Source organism: Globicephala melas, chromosome 20, assembly GCF_963455315.2.
Source record: "Globicephala melas chromosome 20, mGloMel1.2, whole genome shotgun sequence".
Classification (NCBI taxonomy): Eukaryota; Metazoa; Chordata; class Mammalia; order Artiodactyla; family Delphinidae; genus Globicephala; species Globicephala melas.
In genome coordinates this window covers 36525938-36548440 of record NC_083333.1, presented here as the reverse complement: position 1 = coordinate 36548440, position 22503 = coordinate 36525938, and the positions used below count along the sequence as shown (strand labels likewise).

General features: G+C 38.2%; 1 protein-coding gene across 6 annotated transcripts in view; it reads left to right on the top strand.

Moving 5' to 3' along the window:
- Positions 1 to 22503, top strand: part of TLK2 (tousled like kinase 2) — a 102276-nt gene that overhangs the window by 31766 nt on the left and 48007 nt on the right. For 5 of the 6 annotated variants that reach the window (XM_060290522.2, XM_060290523.2, XM_030843289.3 and 2 more), the window contains exons 3-7: positions 4169 to 4240; positions 5136 to 5205; positions 6222 to 6265; positions 6993 to 7088; positions 16891 to 17058. In XM_060290522.2, coding sequence (XP_060146505.1) covers positions 4169 to 4240; positions 5136 to 5205; positions 6222 to 6265; positions 6993 to 7088; positions 16891 to 17058 — 450 coding nt within the window. The remainder of the gene's footprint in view (positions 1 to 4168; positions 4241 to 5135; positions 5206 to 6221; positions 6266 to 6992; positions 7089 to 16890; positions 17059 to 22503) is intronic. The other variant, XM_060290524.1, reaches the window with a different exon arrangement.

The window sequence follows — 22503 nt, the reverse complement described above, 5'->3', positions numbered from 1 at the left end:
AGAGAAAGCCCCGCACAAGCAACGAAGACCCAACGCAGCCAAAAATAAATAATTTATAAAAAGAAAATGAGGGATAGTTGGTGGGTAAAGTGGATAGTTAAAATATAGTGTATAGGGCTTCCCTGGTGGCGCAGTGGTTGAGAGTCCGCCTGCCGATGCAGGGGACACGGGTTCGTGCCCCGGTCCGGGAAGATCCCACATGCCGCGGAGCGGCTGGGCCCGTGAGCCATGGCCGCTGAGCCTGCGCGTCCGGAGCCTGTGCTCCGCGGTGGGGGAGGCCACAACAGTGAGAGGCCCGCATACCACACACAAAAAAATAAAAAATAAATTAAATAAATAAAAAAAATATAGTGTACGGTTTTATTATTATCCAAGGGGAGGGGAAATACTTCATAATGGTTACAATAAAGATAATTCACAAACGGAATATTTTAAGAATTTAGGCATAGAAAGATTCAATTTAAATTATTCTAGAATTCTTACGTGAATAAAGCTCTTTTTTTTTTCAATTAAAACATCATGGAACTCCTATTATATCTTTAAAGGAATAAGTCCTTTGTTGATTTATGTCACTGGGAATACATGATTTGATTTTATTTCTTATCCCTAGTTTCACTTTATTTTTTTTTTTTTGCAATTTCACAAGTATCTGTGAAGCCTTCTGGTATATTGTGTTGATTACGGTTTAAAAATAGTGCTTTAAGGACACAGTGAAAAGAAAACTTAATACACCCTTGAAGGAATGTAAATTATTTCTGACGCTAAGCCTAATAATTGTTGTTTTTTTAACAACCTTATTGAGATATAATTCATATTCCATACAATTCACCCATTTAAATTACACAATTCATTGGTTTTTAGTATATTCACAGATACGTACAACCATCAACACAGTTTTAGAATATTTTTATCCCCTCAAAAAGAAACCCCATACCCTTTAGCTATCACCCCCATGTTCTCCAACTCCTCCCCTAAGCAACTACTGTTTATATTGTTTGTCTTAGATTTCCCTATTCTGGATTTTCACATGAGTAGTCATTTGATATGTGGTCTGTTGTGACTGGCTTCTTTTACTCAGCAAAATGTTTTCAAGGTTTGTTTATATTGTAGCATATATCATTGCTTGATTCCTTTTTATGGTCAAGTAATATTCCATTGTATGAATATACCATATTTTGTGTATCCATTTATTAGTTGATGGATATCTGGATTGTTTCTACCTTTTGGCTTTTGTGAGTAATGCTGCTGTAAAGATTTGTGTCCAGGTTTGTGTGTGTACATGTTTTTATTTCTTTTCAGTATGTACCTAGGAGTAGCATTCCGGGTCATATGTAACTCTGTGTTTAATTGAGGAACTGCCCGACAGTTTTTGAAAGCACCTGCACTATTTTACATTCCTACCAGCAGTGTGTGAGGTGTGAGGGTTCCAGTTTCTCCACATTCTTGCCAGCACTTCTTGTTGTCTTTTTTGAATCTAGCCATCCTAGTAAGTGTGAAGTGGTACCCCATTTTGGTTTTGATTTGTGTTTCCCCATTGGCTAATGATGTTGAGCTTCTATTCATGTGCTTATTGGCCATTTGTATCTCATCTTTGGAGAAATGTCTGTTTAGACCTTTTGCCCAGTTTAAATTGGGTTATCTGTGTTTATTTCTGAATTGTAAGAGTTCTTTATACAGCATACAAGTACCTTATCAGATGTGTGATTTGCAAATATCTTCTTTCGTGGGTGTTCTTCGGTGATAGTGTCTTTTCAACCATAAACGTTTTTAATTTTGAAAAAGTCCAGTTTATCTTTTTTTTACTTTTGTTGTTGGCACTTCTAGTGTCATATCTAAGAATTCTTTGCCCAGTTTGAGGTCATGAAGATTTACCCCTATTTTTTTTTTTAAGGGAACTTTTTGGTTGCATTGGATCTTCATTGTTGCATGGGCTTTCTTTAGTGTGGTGAGTGGGGGCTACTCTTCGTTGCGGTGCATGGGCTTCTCATTGCAGTGGATTCTCTTGTTGCGGAGCACGGGCTCTAGGCGTGCGGGCTTCAGTAGTTGTGGCACGCAGGCTCAGTAGTTGTGGCCCGCGGGCTCTAGAGCACAGGCTCAGTAGTTGTGGCGCACGGGCTTAGTTGCTCTGCGGCATGTGGGATCTTCCTGGACCAGGGCTTGAACCCGTGTCTCCTGCGTTGGCAGGTGGATTCTTAACCACTGCGCCACCAGGGAAGTCCCTTTTCCTCTACTTCTTTAGTTACTGTTTCCTTTGGTTCCATGAACATATTTAGGATGGCTATTTTGAAATATTTTTCTGTTAAATCCAGCATCTGGTCATTCTCACCAGCAGTTTCTTTTGCCTGCTTTTTTTTTCTTTTCCTGGTATATGGGTCGTACTTGTTTGTTTCTTTGCATGCCTCATGATTTTTTGTTGGAAATTGGTCATTTTAGATGATACGTTGTAGCACCTCTGGGTACTGATTTCTCATCCTGTTCTTTGGGGCCTTGATATTGTTGCTTGTTTATTTGTTTAGTGACTGGCTGGATTATTTTAGTGAAGTCTGTTCTACCACCCATCCCCCCAGAGCTAAGCCTCATGGTACTCCTCAGGGAGGCTTGACTCTAGGCAAGCCTGCAGGTGCCCTGTGGTGACTGGTACTCAGGAGGACTCTTTTCCTGACCAACCCAGCTGTTAAACTACACTAGTTGTCCAGATTGCTCTCTTGTTTTCAACAGTGCCCTGAGGCATACATTCCTCTACAAACTACAAACTAATCCAATCAAATTGGGGCTCCTTGGAAGGAAAAGTTCCTGAGGTCAATGTTTGCTATTTGCTCTGACCCCAGGGAGGTCTCCTCCCTGGTGTCTTATTCCTTGATTCTCTCCTGCAAACTAGCTGACCTACAGTCTAGACTGTATCTTCATTACACGAATCTCTTTCCGCTTGCCTTTTACCAAAACCTCCCTTAGATTTAAACTTGTCCACACTGTTGGGAATGAAGTCAGGTCCTTTGGGAAAAGATTTGGTACTACATGTTCCAGCTTTTTCCCCCTGGCAAAATATCCAAGCCAGGGTTCTGGAGCTGGGGGTGGGGACAGTGAGTAATACTTTTCTGTGAGTGACATTCAGGCTGTAGGAACTGAGTGCCAGGAGGTAGAATGTGGAGATGCGGCACCACAGCAGCTTGTCTCTCCTGGTGTTGAACCACTGTCTCACGAGCTGAGCGAGAGGGCTGTTGGGGTCCCAGTATTCTCAGTTGACCATGCCTAAGGCAGAGCCTCTGTTCCACAAGTTGGTGTTGGGCAGAAGGGAGCCTCCTGTCTTTGATGTACTTGCCTGGGACTTAGCCTCAGTAATGGGGGCTGGGGATGGGTTGAGAAGTCCGAAGTCCTGCTCCTCCCAGGAAGAAAGCCCTTGGACTGAGAGCTGGGGGAAGGGGGGACCTTGTGCTCTTGGCTGCAGCAGTCTGGAGCCTTGCTGAGATGGGGGGGCGGGGGTGGGGTGGGGAGAGTGGTCTTGGTTCTAATACCACAGACTTTCACCTTTCAGGCTGAATTTTCATAGATTTTACTGAATGGTTGTTTCTTCATTTGCTGTTTGCCCTTAGGGACCATTGTCAGAGGCTTTGAATGGTGGTTTTTAAAAATAATTTGCATCAGTTTCCCTGAGGAGTGAGCTAGCAGAGATCCTCAGGCCATTAGGCTAGAAGTCAATCTCTTGTAACTTTTTTGAGCTAGCAGTCATGCCTGTTTTAAAGCATGATTCGGAAAAGTGTTTCCTTCATTATGTTCTCTGACTGCCTCCTCATGAGGAACCCTTGACATACCCCTTAACACCTCAACTTTCAGATATTGCCTGTGTGATACGAGAGGCCAAGAGAATTGATTTTCCCCAGCTTATTTTCCTTAAAGAATGAACTTGCTACATGTGAAAGTACTCTAGAAGGGAAAATTTGCACGAGTTAAGAGTTTATAAAGGAAATGAAAATAATATTAGCTATAGAATTTTAACATGAGGGCCCTGTACTATATGGTTGATTGAGTTCTTTTCAAGTTGGCTCAGAGGTGTTGCAGTTAACTCTTGGCTTCTTTGACCTGACTTAGATATCAAAATCAAATGGCTTCTCCCTCATTTTTGCTGTCATCCTTAAATTAGTTAATTTCGATTCCTTTTCTTTCTTTTCAGGGGCCACTCAATAGTGAGTCTTCCAACCAGAGCTTGTGCAGCGTGGGGTCCTTGAGTGATAAAGAAGTAGAGGTAAGAAGCCACATCCATTGCAAGACTTCTCATATTCCCACACTTTGGGTCTGGGTTAAACCATAGCACTGCAAACTCTGGTGTCCTGTTAGGGTCTGGGTGAATGACTCCCCTTTGAGTTGTTTGCTCGTTGTACAGTTGTGATGTGGCCTTGGTGGGTTTTTATTACGATAATAATAACCATCAATAAAGGGTAGAGATTTGCAGTTGTAGCTGAATTAGCCTAGGTGCCATTGAATTTTAGCACTTTTTAGTACTTCAACAGAGTTGGGTTAGTGTGGCCCGACAGACTTTAGTAAGAAAATTAGAAGTTTTTTTTTTTTAAGGCACACAACCTAGCTGCATAGATAGGTAACCGCTTACTTTGCACTTAGATAAAACTTCCAATAAATTAGTCAGTTGATTATGCATATCTTTCCTTTTTGGAAAAAAGGATTAGATTTAAGCTCTTTTAAAGTAGAAATATTGTGGAAATTCCCTCGTGGTCCAGTGGTTAGGACTCGGCGCTTTCAGTGCCAGGCCCGGGTTCAATCCCTGGTTGGGGAAATAAGATCCCGCAAGCCGAGTGGCATGGCCAAAAAAAAAAAAAAAAGTAGAAATATTGTAACAGCTGCTGTCTGAGAGCCTACTATATGCTAGATGCTTGTACTACATTTGTGCTTTGTAAAATTGAAGCTCTGATACTTTGAGCAGTTTGCTAAAAATTGTATAGGTGGCTTGGTTCCAGATCCTGTACTCTTTCCATGACCCTGCTCTAAGAGTTGGACACTCATTTAGGACTTGTCTGAGCCAGTTAAATATCCTTATAAATTTGATATTTTGTACATACTCTCTAATTTTCATAATGTGAAAAATTTAACAAAATGCTAATTGTGATGTATATGGTATTTAACAGACTCCTGAGAAAAAACAGAATGACCAGCGAAACCGGAAAAGAAAAGCTGAACCATATGAAACTAGCCAAGGTAGTAATACTTGCACACCGGTAAAAATACTAGATTCTTATGTACTTAGATAGAAAATTTCCAGCTCACACTAAGTAATTAGTTTGTGCACAGGGATTCCTAACAATGAAGATTTGTATTCCTTAAGGGAATATCAGGTTGTTTATTATAGACTTGCCATTTGATACACACTTGACGAAACAGTGTCAGTTCTTTGGGGACTCTGGTTTTCCCTGTTGTAAGTTAACCATCTTCTCGCCATGGATTTGTCTTCAGACTAAGTATTTATTGTACAGAAAAGAGGTTACATTGGAGTTTTAACTATGTCTTGCACTAGATCAGTGATTTGCTAATAATAGGCAAGCAGAAATGGTTTCAGTCACATGGCTGTCCTTTTACCTGCCCTTCTTCCATGTCAATTATTTAGTTGTACATTGGTGCCCAGTGTAATAAATCTGTAAATATGATGGTGGTAATGCCAAATTTCTGTAAATAATTAAAGGAAGAATAAATGAAATGGCAGAGCTTCCAAGAAATGGACACCCTAGTCTTTTTTTTTTTTTTTTTCCATATTCTTTTAATCTGCAAATCATTTTTTACTTTTTTGGGAGAAAATTTTCCCAAAGTGACAAGGTCACATAAAGTTTTTTGTGAAATAGAATAAACCCTTTTGTTCTGATGAATTTGTTTTGCATTTTTTGTCCTCTTAGTTGGGGGTGTAGTTTATAGTTTAGTTTTATTTTGATGCACAGTTGTGGCATGAGTTTTGTTAGTGTACTTGTAAAAGAAAGATTAGTGAATCTTAAAGGAAAGCGAGCTGTGAAAAAGTCTTTCACTGCTTATTTCAGTCTTTAATTTTGTGGAGGAAACTGTCTTCTGTTCTTATGATACAGGTATTTTGGCTCATTTGTTAAAAGTAAGCTTGACATTTGAATTGATAACAACATAGGCAGTTATTGAATACATAGTACACTTTAGTGAATGATGGTTTACTTGTGTTACTGGAAAAACTATACTTACTTTGGTTTTATTTTCAGGGAAAGGCACTCCTAGGGGACATAAAATTAGTGATTACTTTGAGGTAAGTTAAGTTTTTGGAAAAAGAAATCTATAGTGATTTTTTTAAAAACCTAAATCATTTTGTTCATTTAAGGCTTTAGAGAGGAATATATTGCCTTTACTGTGCTCTCCTCCCCTTCCTCCCCATCTTCATCAACCCTATGCTGCCCCATCTCTATAAGAGGAAACGGCTGCTGACTTCCTAAATTTAAATTTGTTTATGATGTGTCTTTTCTGTGATGATATAAAAATTCACAAATGAGGTGATTTTTCTCTTGGCCAGACTAGGTTTCGTGTCTTACAAAGATTGAAGTGAAATGACTTGGACTCTTGTTTTGTCCTCTTCCCTTTAGTCCATAGGAACCTGTAGTAAGCTCACTGACCCATCCTTAGTGGTTACTGAAGAAGACACTAACATCCACTGTACCACTATATTCCTGCTTCGTGTATTTTGAGACAAGAAGGGAAAACATTCTTCTCTTATGTCCTTTCAAAACCATGTGTACCTTCAGCTTTCTAGCCATGTTTTCTTTATATCTTGGTACATTTCTGCTGGAGCTCCTCCTTAAAATCTCGTTGAAAAGATAGCAGAATTTGACTTATATGGCATTTTCTCTCTAGAATAAGATATATTGGCTTAAAGGGGCCGTATATAATTAAGACCTGTTTGTGTATTAATCTTTTACTCTCCTTATCTGAAGCCTAGTACTGTTGTGAATTATTCATATCCATTTTTCCCTGTTGGCCAGTTTGCTGGGGGAAGCGGGCCAGGAACCAGCCCTGGCAGAAGTGTTCCACCAGTTGCACGATCCTCACCGCAACATTCCTTATCCAATCCCTTACCGGTAAGCATTCACCTGGAGAAATTTGACACCTGTTGTAGGAGACAAGAAGCCCAGGAACACTCGAGCAAAAGTTTCTCTTCCGTTAATTACCCAAGGGGAATGAGGCATTAAGGAGAAACGTTCATAGCATTACCTATGAATCACTTAACTTAGATTCAAATCTGTATCAGTAAATTTACATTTTATAAGAGCTGACCCTTTTCTCCCAGTATAATAAATTACTTCTAGGCCTGCAGCTCATTGTTCTGTCAAGGAACTGATTTCCAATCCAAACATCAGATTTTTATCCTTGCCAGACTTAAATGTTCCTATAACTAAATTCCTTAAAAAAAAATTTGGTCAGCTCCTGGCATTTGAATTATTTTTAAGGCTTACTAGAGAAGCGAAAGCTACACAAATTTGGGATAGGTTTGTTTTCTGCCTATAAGTGAGATCTGAAACTCTTAAAAACATTATAGCCAAGTTAGTGGTTCTCAACCGGAGGTAGTTTGTCCCCTCAGGGGACATTTGGCAGTGTTGGAGTAATTATTGGTCAGAAATAGAGGGTGAGTGGAAGGATGCCATAGGCATTTACTGGGCAGAGGCCAGGGATGCTGTTAAACATCTTACAGTGCACAGGACAGGCGCCACCACGAAGATCCAGTCCAAAATGACACTAGTGCTAAGGTTGAGAATCCCTGAGCTAGCTAATGTAGGGTTTTGTGTTAATTTGCTCAAGTGCCTTTGGATAATTTGTTGACACCAGTAAGAACTCTGTACTTAAGAGTGTATTATGTCTACTGATGCTTCAGGTATTGCTGTGGGATCCAAGGGAAAAGGGAGATCAGGAGTTTTCATCCTAGGTCTCTGTTTAGGAAAGTTGCTCTTCTCTGCCTTAGCAGAGTTGATTAATACTACTTTTTTCCTAAATGATTTAGTCTTCTGTATTGTTAAAGTATTTTAAAATATCCTTCCCCTCTTCTCTCTCATGAAAGCATGCATTCATTAGGGTGATTATAATTATTAAAGCACTTAGGAAAATGTATTCAACTTGAAATTTCTGCTATTATTTTGTCATCCTTGTTATATTTAAAAATTTTAGAAATGTTTGATGTGTAGATCTGTTTGGTTAGGTTGAGGTTTGTTAGATAACTTTCGAGGAGGCCTATATCTATATTTTTATTAAGTTTTAAACCAGTTAAAGTTTTAAAATGTTAAATGAGATTGCAGAATTATCTATTTGGGACGAATATGATTTGTAGAATTTTGTTGTCTATTACTCTTCTCTCCCTGAAAAATATTTTTTTTTCATTTGGTTTTTAGTAGTGTACCACCCATCTATCATGTGTCCATTTAAGTCAGGTCTTACCTGACAACAAAAGAGATGATTCAATGATCTGTAGACATTTCTGCCACCTCTGTGAATGGTGGTGGGGGCCTCATCATTATTATGTAAATCTAAGTATATCTTGGGTGTTAAAATAGGAACCAAGCCTTAATTTCCTTTTTCCATTGCACTGAGAAGCTCTTTATCCTTCTAACTTAGATTCTGTGTTTCATTGTTATAATTACTGATTTGTGTATACCCTTCAATTCCCTTTCCCCACTCTCTCTCTATCATATTTGCCTGAAAAAACTCAGCCCTGGTTATCTAATTTTCCACCTTTTCCTTGTCTAAGCAGCTCAGCATGGTTAGAGGAAAACACATATACCCATGCTGACTGATCTCACTTTAAGTTCATGACCACCAATCTCATGAACCCCCTAGTTGCTGCCAGTCCTATTATATTTCCATAGTTAGTTCCCTTTCCTAGATGAATATTTCATATTTTTGTCATTTCCTGCAAGCCTCCAGCAACACTTCCTCCTCTACTATTTCAACTGATGGCTTTACTTTTTTATCTTCCTGAGAAAGTAGAAGCAATCAGAAGAGAACTTTCACATGCACCTGTGCCAAATCTACCAAGTTACTTGTATCATTATCCATATCTGCCTTTTAGGATGAAAGAACTTGCCAGCCCTTTACTTGGGCACTGGTTTCCCTGAAAATTACATATACAACTCTACGTGACATTTCCACTTACATAACTAAATGGGCAGCTTTAAAACGTCCACAGAGGAACTCTTGCTCACTAGCAAAACAACACAACAAACTGTTCATCCTGCAGTCTACCCTGTCCTGGTAAATGACAGTTTACTCTGTCCAGTTTTTCAGATCATAACTTCATGCCCCATATCTAACCTGTCAATAAACCCTGTTTTCTTTTAAAAAATACCCAAATCCCAACCTCTTTTTCTATTCTTTTGGTTCTCTGCATTAAATCTCCAAAGTGGTCTCCCTGCTTCTGCCTGTGTCTCACCTATTTTCAGTATAGTAGCCAGAATGATTCTGTGAAAAAATTAAGACAGATCCTGCTCAAAACAGTCCAGACTGTTCTGGGCTTACATGGCCTAGAAGCTCCTACATGATTTTTGCTCCCCCCATCCGCCTGACTCCATCTGCTCCCCTCTCACCCTCATACCACTCCAGCCATGCTGGCCTCCTTGAAGTTCCTTGAACACTGTGAAGCACTCTTTTGCTTCACGGCCTTTGTACCTGCTATTCCCTCTTCCAGGAATAGCATGATTAGCACTCTCTTCATCAGGCTGTTGCTCAAAAATGACCTTATCAGAGAGGTCTCTCCTGGCCAACTTCTTTAAATATCAGTCCCTCTCACCTTGTAACTCTGTCCCTAATCCTGCTTTAATTCTTAGTTATTACTACCTGACATATGTATTTAAATTTTGATATGTATGTAAATTTTTTCATTGATTCATACTTATACATATAGAAGTGTATACATGTAAGTCTACAGCTTAATGAAGTTTCACAAACTGAGTACAAGAAACAAAATACCAGGCCCTCCAGAAACCCCCTTATGCTCCCTTCCAGTCATTAGCCCCCTCCCTGCCACTGGGGATAGCCACTATCCTGACTTCTCACAGTACAGGTGGGTTTTTTTGTTTTTGTACTTTGTATAAAAGGAATCATACAGTATATACTCTTGTGTCTGGCTTCTTTCGTTCAACATTACTTTTGTGAGATTCATCCATACTGTGTGTTGTTGTAGATCATTCATTGTCATTGTGTGGTATAATTTTAATATTTTTATTTAATAATTTACATATCTTAATTTTTAACTATACACTTAGTCTATTGCCCAGCTTCTTCCACCAGAATGTTAATCCTAAGAGAGCAGGGATTTTGTTTTATTTATTGCTGTTTCCATCTCTTACAGTGTTTATTACATAAAGACGTAATCATTTTAACTGTCCCCCCCCCCCACATGGAATAGATATCTTGTTCAATTTTTAGTCTGTAACACCCAAAACAGTGTTGGGTACACAGTGGGGGCTCAAGACTATTTGTCAAAAGGGAAGAATGGATAAAGAATTACTTCAGCATTTTTCCCCCTAAATGATTCTTTTATATTTTTTGTTAAATACAAGAAAGTACATAAACCGTGAGCCTTTTATGCAGGAGTTGGTAAACTACAGCCCACAGTTGGCAAGCTAAGAATGATTTTTAGATTTTTTGAGTTGTATAGACAAAGAAGAATATATATCACAGAGATGATGTGTTGCCTGAAAAGCCTAACATATTTCTATCTGACCCTTCACAAAAAATGTTTCCAGGAAATCATTATGAGGTTAACTCCATGTAATCATCACTTAGGTCAGAAAGTAAAATATTTCCAGCACCCTGGAAACCTTCCCTGATCACAATCCTCTCCCAATACCCTAGAAACAACCACTGTTCTAATTTTTGTGATTTATCATTTGCTTTTCCTTATAGTGTGACCACATATGCATCCCTAAACAAAATAGTTTAGTTTTGTCATTACGATAATTTTGTTAAACATGGCATTTAATCACAGTGTTTAGATCTTCTGTATTCTGACTTTTGGCTGTTTGTTCTATCAATTACTAAGAGAGGTATATTTATGACTCTCATGATTGTGGGAGTAGTTTGTTTCTTCCTGTATATATATTTTTGCTTTATGTATTACTAAGTGATTCTCTTCATTCCTTCTGATACTTTTTGCTCTAAATGCAGTATATCTGCTATTTAGTATATCCAAACCACTGTATGGTGTAAATACTTCCATTTTTATACTATCAACGTTTCATTATTTTGTTATCAGCGTATCTGACAAATATCATATAGTTGAAATTTTTTTCTTTATTCAGCCTGAAATCGTTTTTAGGGAATTCCCTGGTGGTCCAGTGGTTAGGATTTGGCACTTTTACTGCTGGGGCCCGGGTTTGATTGCTGGTTGGGGAACCAAGATCCTGCAAGCTGCGTGGCACAGCCAAAAAAAAAATCTTTTTTAAACTTCAGCATTTATCCTATTTACATTTAATAAACTTATCATTATATTGGTTTTAAATATACCAGCTTTTAATGTATTTTCTGTTTATCTTACCTGTTCTATGTTACTTTTTCTTTCATCCCTTGTTTTCATTTGGATTAAAAAATATTATTTCATATTTTTCTCCTCCACTAGTATGTAGGTCCTATGTGGTGTTTCTCTTAGAAGTTACCACAGGTATCTTTAATATGCCAAAGTTTGATGTTAATAGTATCTTTGCCCTCCTCCTAAATATATGATAACCTTGATTCCATTTATGTGCTACTGCTTTGGTGGTGGTGGTGGTGCAGGTTTATATTTTGCCTTTTTTTTTTTAGTTTCATAAAACATCATTATTACACTGTCAGTGTTCATTTAGATTTATCTATATACTTACCTCTTTGCACTCCTTCCCGTTTTACATATTACACCTTCCACTCTAGGGTCACTTCCTTCTGCCTTCAGTGGTCCTTTAGTATTCTTTTAGTACAGTGTTTATCTGCTGGGGGTTAACTCTGTAGGTTTTTGTTTGCTGAAATAACTTTATTTTGCCCTTATTCTTGAAAGATGTTTATGCTCTGTATATTTCTAGATTGGCATTTTTTATCTTTTCACACAATTGAGTATATAATTACTATATTCTGGTTCCCATTGTTACTACTGAGAAAACAGTTTTCATTTACTTGTTATTTCTTTTGAAAGTATCTGCTCTGCTTCCCCCCATCCCCAGCTGCTTTTAACATTTTTATATGTGGTGTTCTGCAGTTTTACTATGATGCATCCTTTTATTTTCTCTTGTAATTTGTTGGGCTTCTGGTATTTGTGGGTTGGTGTCTTGTACCATTTCTGAATAATTATTTGCCATTGTATTCAGATATTATCTTGGCCCTGTTCCTTTTTCCTCCACCTATAAAATTTCAATTAACCGTATGTTAGACTGTCTCACTTTATCACCATGCCCCTTAACTTCTTTTTCTTTTGGTCTCTGTATGCTCCATTCTGGATAGTTCTTGCCTTTCAGTTCCCAAATTCTCTGTTTTGGTGTATCTAATTTGCCCCATTGAATTCTTAGTTTTTGTTATTTTATGTTCCCTGCAGATATATTCAAACTTGTCTTTATTTTTTTAATCTAGTAGACATAGTTGTTTTATAACCTGTCTGTTAATTCTTGTATTTGAAGGTTTTTTTGTTGTTGTTGTTGTTGTTTTTTGTGGTACGCGGGCCTCTCACTGCTGTGCCCTCTCCTGTTGCGGAGCACAGGCTCCGGATGCGCAGGCCCAGCAGCCATGGCTCACAGGCCCAGCCGCTCCGCGGCACGTGGGATCCTCCCGGACATGAACCCGTGTCCCCTGCATCGGCAGGCGGACTCTCAACCACTGCGCCACAAGGGAAGCCCTGAAGGTTTTTTTGAACCTGTTTCTGCTGTCTGTTCTTTTTCCTAGTTGTTGCTCAGGGCTTTATTTCTTTTATGCTTTTGGTTTTGTGTCTTTGTGCTGCTCATTGTTCTTGAAAAATTATTTGTGAAATTTCTTTGAGATCAAGAATAAGATATGTTCCTCCAGGGAGAATTTTTATTTGCTTCTTTCAAGTGCCTAGAGATTCTACCCATCTCTACAAACTACTGAATTCATGGCTTGCATTTTGTCAGTTTGGTTTGCTTATTTTGTTTCTTTCTTTCAACCACCCAGGCATTATTGATTCCAATTATGTTAACATTTCTCAGGGGAGCCTCCACCACCTGCATGGCCAAGGCAACTTCATTGCAACTCCCTGAGGGCAGGGGAAATGTTTCTTCTGGCTTACATTTTCCCTGAGGCTGTAACCCTTTGGAAGTGTAGCTAAAGTGGGAAGGGTTTCGTAATGAACCCCCTACTCTGGGTGGGCTTTGGCCTATGACTATCCAGTTGGCAACATGGTGCCCTAGAAATAAATTCAAGATCTGCAGGTACTCTTAGGGCAGATGTGACTTTGTTTCCCTTAGGTTTTACCATGACAGACCCCTACTATTTTATCAACTTTTCATTGCTTTTAATATCTTTTTTTTATATTTTGTCCTATCTTTACAGTTAAGGGGAGGTTGGTACAAACATCCCAGCCTGCTATATTCCAGAGACATTTAAAGATCTTTCAGCCCTTGGCACATATTTATTGAATGTATAACAGAATGGTTTGTTTTAATATTGCAGCTTCAATGATACAGTCTCCCAAGTAGAGAGAATATTGTGAATGAGTATTACAGGTATTCTGGAGCCTGAATTTAAACCATTTTATTGGTTAGGGCAGGAGTGTTATTTTTAAGGCGGTAGATTCTACTCAGATTTTTTTAAAAATAATTTTTTTGTCAGGATCATTTTGATTAGTCTCTTTTACTTTTGTTTTCTAAAATGAAAGTGTTAAATAGATTTCCCTGATAAAGGGATACATGCTGATTATGAAAGTCCAACGTTGAGAAGTGGTAAAATATAAAGTCCTTTCCACAAGAACTATTATTAAAGAGTTTAGTGGGCATATATGTGTATACGTGTATGTTCATGTAGTAGATTTCCTCATTTTCATTGTATTTTTTTAATCAATAGCCTTGAACATTTTGTATTCTGTAAGTAATGCTGTAATGAATGTCCTTGTATATACATCTGTACTTATGCATGTTTTTCCTTTGGATAAATTTCCAAAGTATAGCTCCCAAATCAAAGAATATGCTCACTTTAAAATGTCATGAATGATAAAGAAGATGTAGTGTGTGTGTATACACTCACACACACACACACACACACACAATGGAATATTACTCAGCCATAAAAAGAATGAAATATTGCCATTTGCAGCAACATGGATGGACCTAGAGATTATCATACTAAATGAAGTAAGCCAGACAGAGAAAGACAAATATCATATAATATCGCTTATATGTGGAATCTAAAAAAAAAATGTTACAAATGAACTTATTTACAAAACAGAAATAGACCCACAGACATAGAAAATAAACTTATGGTTACAAAAGGGGAAAGGGTGGGTGGATAAATTAGGGATTTGGGATTAACATACAACACACTACTGTATATAAAATAGATAACCAACACAGACCTACTGTATAGGACAGGGAACTGTACTCAATATTTCGTAATAACCTAAAAGGGAATCTGAGAAAGAATATTTATATTGTTTTATATATATATATATATAAAACCGAATTATTTTGCTGTACACCTGAAACTAACACAGCACTGTAAATCAACTATATGTAAATTTAAAATAAAATAAATGTCACCACATAATTGCTAGCAGGCTGTCAGCAGTTTGAGAGTCTCAATTTCTGCCTACCCTTCTAATACTGAATTTTATCATTATAATCTTTGCCAGTGAGAAAATACCTTGTTTTAACTTGCATTTCTTCATCAGTGATATTAAACATCTTTTCCTATGACTAACGGCCTTTTGGATTTCTCTTTTAATGCTTACTCAGTTCCTTTGCCTATTTATTTATTAGTGTATTGTCTTACTGATGGGTAGGAGCGCGTTATTTATTAAGATTGTTAACTCATTGTCATTTATATTGTAGATATGTTTTGCCTGTTTGTACTTTATTTTTTAACTTTATGTTGACTTTTACCATTCAGAAGTCAAAAAATTTGAAGTAGTCAAATTTATCAGTGTTTTTCCTTCATGACTTACTGGTTTTGTCTTACTCTTAGATGTTTCTATATGGTTTGTATTTTTACTGTCATGTTTAAAAAGTCCTTCACCACTAGAAAGTCATAAAAGCATTTGTTTATATTTTCTTATAATTTTTATGTATGCTATAAGGAAGCAGTCTACTTTTCCTTTTTTCTAATATCAACACACATATCCTATCATCTTTGTAAGAAATTCCCACTAATTAGAAATGCACTATAATCACAAATTATACATCCATTTTATATGGGTCCGTTTCTGAATTTTCTGTGCCACTGATCAATCTGTCTGTTCCTGTACCAGTGTTATGCTCCTTTGGTTAATGTTGCTTTGCAGTAAGTTTTAATAGCTGGTCAGGTTCCCTGATACCCTTTATCAAAAATTATGTGGCTAATTTTGATTATTTTTCCAAGTGGACCTCAAAATTAACTCGTGAAAATCCATAAAACATTCCCCCAAAAGAGCAAGAGAGAAGCTAGATGATCTCTATACTACCACAACACCTTCTCTTACAAAAACAGAAGCAAAAATACACAAAAAGCCCTAAGTAAGCATTGGCTTTTAGAGAAATTTGACATGTGTAAAATTTTAACTCAGGAGCATGGTATTGCCATTTAATTTAGGTCATCTTTTATATTTGTTAGTGAAGCTGTGGGGTTTTTTTAATGTGTAATCTGCATATTTCTTAAGTTTCCTTTTAAGTATTTTACAGATATTTTGAATCTGCTTTTTCTTCTGTTACTACTTGTTCAGATTATAGTCAGTTGTGATATGCGGGGAAGTTACTGATTTTTGTGTATTTATTTTACATTTGGCCACATCTTACTGAACCCTTACTTGTTCTTTTTCAGTTGATTTGTTTGGTTTCCTTTGTGAATAGTTATATCATCCAAAAGTGACACTTTTTAATGTTTAATATTTTCTAATATTTATACCTCATATTGTTTTCCTTATCACTTTGGCTAAAAATTCTATGATAATGGTGAATGATTATGATATTAATGTGTTAACCCCTGTCTAGTTCCCAATTTTAATGAAAGTGCCTGGAGTATTGCACCATTAATTATATTTATGTTTATTTCTGAAAAAATACTCTTTGTTGTGTTAAACATGGATACTCCCAGTTTCTGTGGTTTTATTTTAAGCATTGCCTAACAATGTGCAAATCTTGTTTGGCGTCTAAAGGAAAGAATTTTGATTCTCTGCCCACCCCCACCCCCCACATTAATTTAATGAATTACATCAGTAGAGAGAATAATGAACTATCCTTACATTCCTGGAATAAACCGTACATAATTGTGGTATATTGTTCTTTTGTTTGTATTTATTTTATATTTTTGCATATAGGTATAGTAGGGTGAGAATAGAATAGAGTGAAAATAAGTTCTACCTGTAGAGTAGGGGACAAATGCCTTAATCTTTATTAATCTAGAGGAGAGAAATAGCATTTCCTTTGTAGAATTGAGGGTATTATGAAGTTGTTTGTTGAACTCTACAAAGTAACCTGCAAATTCAGAGTTATGTAAATATAGAACCATTAAAATGTAATTTTATGGAATTTGAGTAAGATACTAACTCCGCTTTTTAGATAGTTCATAATCCAGTGATAATGTTATTATGCTTTCCATATTTGTTTGCAGAGGTGTTTTTTAAAAAAATCCTTCTTATATCTGATAACTGTGTTTTAATCTGTTGCATGTTTTGGCAGTATCAGATTTTCTTTCTCATGTAATTTGTGTGTTTTCTTTAATGTTTTCCAGCGGCGAGTAGAACAGCCCCTCTATGGTTTAGATGGCAGTGCTGCAAAGGAGGTATCAGAGGAGCAGTCTGCTCTGCCAACCCTGATGTCAGTGATGCTGGCAAAACCTCGGCTTGACACAGAGCAGCTGGCACAGAGGGGAGCTGGCCTCTGCTTCACTTTTGTTTCAGTGAGTACTAAGGCTAAGTTTATGCAGATCCTTGTTTTCCTGGAGCTCCAAGATGAAGTTTGAGTAATTATTTTGGTAGACAGATGATGATTTCTAACTCTGTGTTACTTCTAAAGGTATGTGTTTGTACTCAGTCCTGCTTGGTTCAAGGGGGCTGAGAGACTGCTCTGTCAAAGTCTGAGTGTACCATGGGAAGGAAAACACAATCTTAGGTTGACAAAGAAGAAAAGAAAAGAATTGTAATAATGGAATCAAATTCCATTAGAATTAAAAATAAAATCTCCAAACTCCAGCCATCACTTATTTAAAGTAATATTCAAGTTAATAAAATCTTAATGTGGGGACAGGCATGCTTACCAGTCATTCCCCCTGTGTGGTACTTGGGCAGCCTACATGCTTGCCTTCTCTCACTTCTTCAGAGTGTTAGCACAGTTACTTTTTCCAAGAAGATTTGGCTCCGTGTCTGCTCCTTTCAGCTTGCTTCTTTCTTCTTCCTTGAAGAACAAGAATTTGATTATATAAATGTTTGACCCCCGTTTTTTTTTTGCCGAATTATAATGCAGCTTGGCTTAAAAGTTGTTGCTTTTCTTGGTTTCTTTGCCCTACCAAGTACCTGTTTGTTGCCAAGGATGGTATAAAGCAAGAGAAAGCCCCATTGCCCTATTCCTCCATTTTTAGGGGCATCATTCAGAGCTGACGTCACCATTGATCAAAATTTCTTTCCCTCTTACTGGTTCATTTTCTCCAGTAATAATCTGTTTCCTCTTTATTTGCTCTGTGGATTCTGAGCAAATAAATTTCTAATCTCTGGTATTAACCCACATGTGATTGTATTAAGAAAGGCCATGGAATGGTGGGTGTCTTAAGGAAAGGAGATAAAAATAATATAATTAGATAGGGATCATTGTGTATTATTTGAATCGATTCCTCCCTCCCTCCCTCCCTCCCTCCCTCCCTCCCTCCCTCCCTCCCTCCCTCCCTTCCTTCCTTCCTTCCTTCCTTCCTTCCTTCCTTCCTTCCTTCCTTCCTTCCTTCCTTCCTTCCTCAGCTTAAAACAGCACCCATTTATTACCTCACAGTTCTGTAAGTTTGGGGGTAATTTGTTGCAGAGCAATAGAGGACTGATACACATGGCTTTATCCTTAATGCCTGTTTTTCCTCACATTCTACATCTAATCCATCAGAAAATATACTTATATCCAGAATCTGACCATCTCTTACCGTCTCCACTGCCACCACAATGGCCCACCATCTCTCTGCTTTGGAATACTTTCTTGTAGTTATTACTGCTTTCCCTCAAAAAAGAGGTAATACAGCTTTTTAAAAATGTACAATTTTTTGTTGTGTTGTTCAACATCAAAAGAATGGAGAAACTTCTTGTGTGAAGACAGTATAATTTTGTGCTTCAGTGGCAAAGGAGACAAAACGTAAAATGGGAGAATTGATCAGTATAGTATTTTCAGTGGGCCTGACAATAGTATGGAATAGTTTGTATGAGAATGCAGTAGTGTTGTTTTAGAGAAATGTTTGTCTCTCTATGTATGTATATATTTCATTGTGTGACAGTCACATAGTCAAAAACACAGGATTTTGATTAGCAAGAACTCGTTCCCCTGATGCGAGCCTTCCATCAGAGGTATGGGCATGCAGGCTGGGGGCCGGGTACACGTGAAGGACAGCCACCTGCTCAGTCCTGTCACCTAGTACTCAGGCTGTCAGAGGAGTTGCACATGTTACAGCCAGATTGCGCTCATGTGGAAGAGACATGACAGAGGAGTAAGAAAATAATCATGTCTGAAGAAGGAACATGGAAACAGTATAAAAACCAAAGGCCTAGAAGCTTTGGTATAGTTGTTTCTCTCTTTTCTTTTTTTTTTTTAAATAAATATATTTATTTATTTTTGGCTGCATTGGGTCTTTCTGCTGCATGCGGGCTTTCTCTAGTTGCGGAGAGCAGGGGCTACTCTTTGTTGTGGTGCGCGGGCTTCTCATTGTGGTGGCTTCTCTTGTTGTGGAGCACAGGCTGTAGGTGTGCAGGCTTTAGTAGTTGTAGCACGTGGGCTCAGTAGCTGTGGCTCGCGGGCTCTAAAGCGCAGGCTCAGTAGTTGTGACACATGGGCTTAGTTGCTCTGAAGCATGTAGGATCTTCTTGGACCAGGGCTCGAACCCATGTCCCCCGCATTGGCAGGCAGATTCTTAACCACTGCTCCACCAGGGAAGTCCAGTTCTGTTTCTCTTTGCTTCTCTGCAGTTCCAGCCGGGATGTAAACTTAGTGATATAAAAAAGGAAAAAAGCAAAAGAGTTAACATTAATATATAACAAATGTTAATTAATAGATATAGACAAGCAGTTTCCTTTAAAAAACAAAAGGCAAAGACTATGAACAGGCAGTCTTACAGGAGGAAGAAAAGACAAATGACTAATAACAAGAAAAAATGCTTAACTTCAGCCATAGAGAAATACAAAATAAAATAACGCTTTTGAATTATCAACTTGGCAAGGATTAATAAATTTGATAATTCCTAGTGCAGGTAATAGTTTAGATACACGTGCAGTTTTATACTGACTATAAATTCGTACAGTCATTTGGACAAGTTGGTAATGTATCTCAGTGTTAAGTTTACACATCCTTGGGTCCAGAAATTCCATTCCCATAAAACTACACAAAGATGTTTATTGTATTGTTATAAATTGCAAAAATCTGGAAGCAGTGTCCCTCCACAGTGTTTCAGAGGAACTTAGAACAAGGATATCTGTGACCTCCATGTTGCTAAATCCAGCAATCAGTTCTCAGAACTTACTCAATATAATTCATTAGCCACAGTCCCTTCTTCTCCGAGCACATGGTCTTCTCTTGGCTTCTCCTCTTTTGGTTCTTCCTCATTTCCCGGATCTCCAAACACTGGAGTGCCCCAGGGCTCAGTCTTCAGACCTCTTGTCTACCTTCATTCTGTAATGAGAATCTCATTTAGTTTCTTTGTTTCAGTTATCACCTATATGTAGAGGACTTCCAAATTTATATCTCCTGCCCAGAGCCGAGCCCTGAATTCCGGACCTATGTAGTCAGTTGCCTCTTTATGTCTAATAGGCATATCAGATTTAACATGACTGAAAGTGAATTCTTCATCTTGTTCCCCCACTCCAGACCCCCATTTCTTCCACATCTCAGTAATTGTCAACTCTCTTCTTCTAATTGTTTAAAAATCTTGGAGTCATTCTAGTCTTATCTCTTTTATACCCCAATTCCAAACCCATCAGCAAGTCTTACTGATTTTACTTCAAAATATGTTCAGAATCCTGCCACTTCACCCCCCTTAATGACTACCACTCAAATCTAATCTCCCACTGAGATTATGATGGCAGCCTCCCAACTGGACTCTTTGCTTGTGCCTTTGTTCTCAACAGATCAGGGTGATCCCATTGAAACATAAGTCCAGTCATGCCACTCCTCTGCTCACAAGTGTTTAAAATGGCACATAACGCTTTGTATAGCCTCTTTCCCACCACTTTGACATCTGTTACTACTAACCTCCCTTCCTCACCAAGTTCCATCCACACTGCCTACGTTTCTGCCTCAAATACCACCTGACATGCTCTCACCTCAGGGCCTTTGCGCTTGCTGCTGCCTTTGCCTTAACATCCTTCCTCTAGACATCAGCATGCCTTGCTCCCTCAGTTCTCTCTAGTCTCTGCTTAAATTTACAGCCTATCAGAGAGGCTGCACTGTATAAAATAGCACCACTTCCTGCCCACCGCACACATTGTGTTGCTCCTGTGCCCTATTTTTTCTTCTTGGTCTTATCACCAACTGACCTGCTATAATTTACTTCTTTGTCTCACTACCCACTCCCACACTACCTCCCCTCCACTGGAATGTAAGCTCCATCAGGTCAGGGACTTTGCATTGTTCACTTCTGTATTTCCAGTGCTGGAACTGGATCTGCTCTCATAGACACTCAGTGTAATTATATGTCGTATGAATTAATGAGAGCATCTTTCATATAAGGACTAGTGAAATAAAATATAATACATATATACAGTGGAATGCTCTACAGTTGATCAAAGAAGTGAGATATATATGTGCTAACAATGAAAGATCTATAGATACTGATAAATAAAAATAGGTGGCAGCATATTATGACTTTGAGCCTTTAAATCGTATTGTTACATAATTTTATATATTTCGACATAGGAAATTAATTTTTTTTTTTTTTTTTTTTTGTGGTACGCGGGCCTCTCACTGTCGTGGCCTCTCCTGTTGCGGAGCACAGCCTCCAGGCGCGCAGGCTCAGCAGCCATGGCTCACGGGCGCAGCTGCTCTGCAGCATGTGGGATCTTCCCTGATCAGGGCACGAACCCATGTCCCCTGCATCAGCAGGCGGACTCTCAACCACTGAGCCGCCAGGGAAGCCTGGAAATTAATTTTTTAAATTATAAGCATATAATTTTCTAAATTGTAAAAATAGTACATACACATGGCCCACAAAAAATTGAAGTGATAGAGAAGAGTAAAATTCTTTCCTTTGTGTTCCTCAGACAGACAACCACTCTTAAGTGTTTGTGTTTTAGATTTTTTCTACTGAATACCATTTTAACGTCAAATTATCTCTTGTGTAATCAACTTTATTTTTTTTGAATATTTATTTATATTTTTTGGCTGCATCAGGTCTTAGGTGTGGCATGTGGGATCTTTTGTTGTGGCGCGTGGGCTTGTGGGATCTTAGTTCCCCGACCAGGGATCAAACCCGCGTCTCCTGCATTGGAAGGCAGATTCTTTTTGTTTTAACATCTTTATTGGAGTACAGTTGCTTTACAATGGTGTGTTAGTTTCTGCTTTATAACAAAGTGAATCAGCTATACATATACATATATCCCCATATCCCCTCCCTCTTGCGTCTCCCTCCCACCCCCGCATTCCACCACTCGAGGTGGTCACAAAGCACCGAGTTGATCTCCCTGTGCTATGTGGCTGCTTCCCACTAGCTATCTGTTTTACATTTGGTAGTGTATATATGTCCATGCCACTCTCTCACTTTGTCCCAGCTTACCCTTCCCCCTCCCCATGTCCTCAAGTTCATTCTCTACGTCTGAGTCTTTATTCCTGTCCTGCCCCTAGGTTCATCAGAACCATTTTTTTTTTTTTTAGATTCCATATATATGTGTTAGCATACGGTATTTGTTTTTCTCTTTCTGACTCACTCTGTATGACAGACCCTAGGTCCATCCACCTCACTAGAAATAACTCACTTTAGTTTCTTTTTATGGCTGAGTGATATTCCATTGTATATATGTGCCACATCTTCTTTATCCATTCACCTGTTGATGGACACTTGGGTTGCTTCCATGTCCTGGCTATTGTTAATAGTGCTGCAATGAACATTGTGGTACATGACTCTTTTTGAATTACAGTTTTCTCAGGGTATATGCCCAGTAGTGGGATTGCT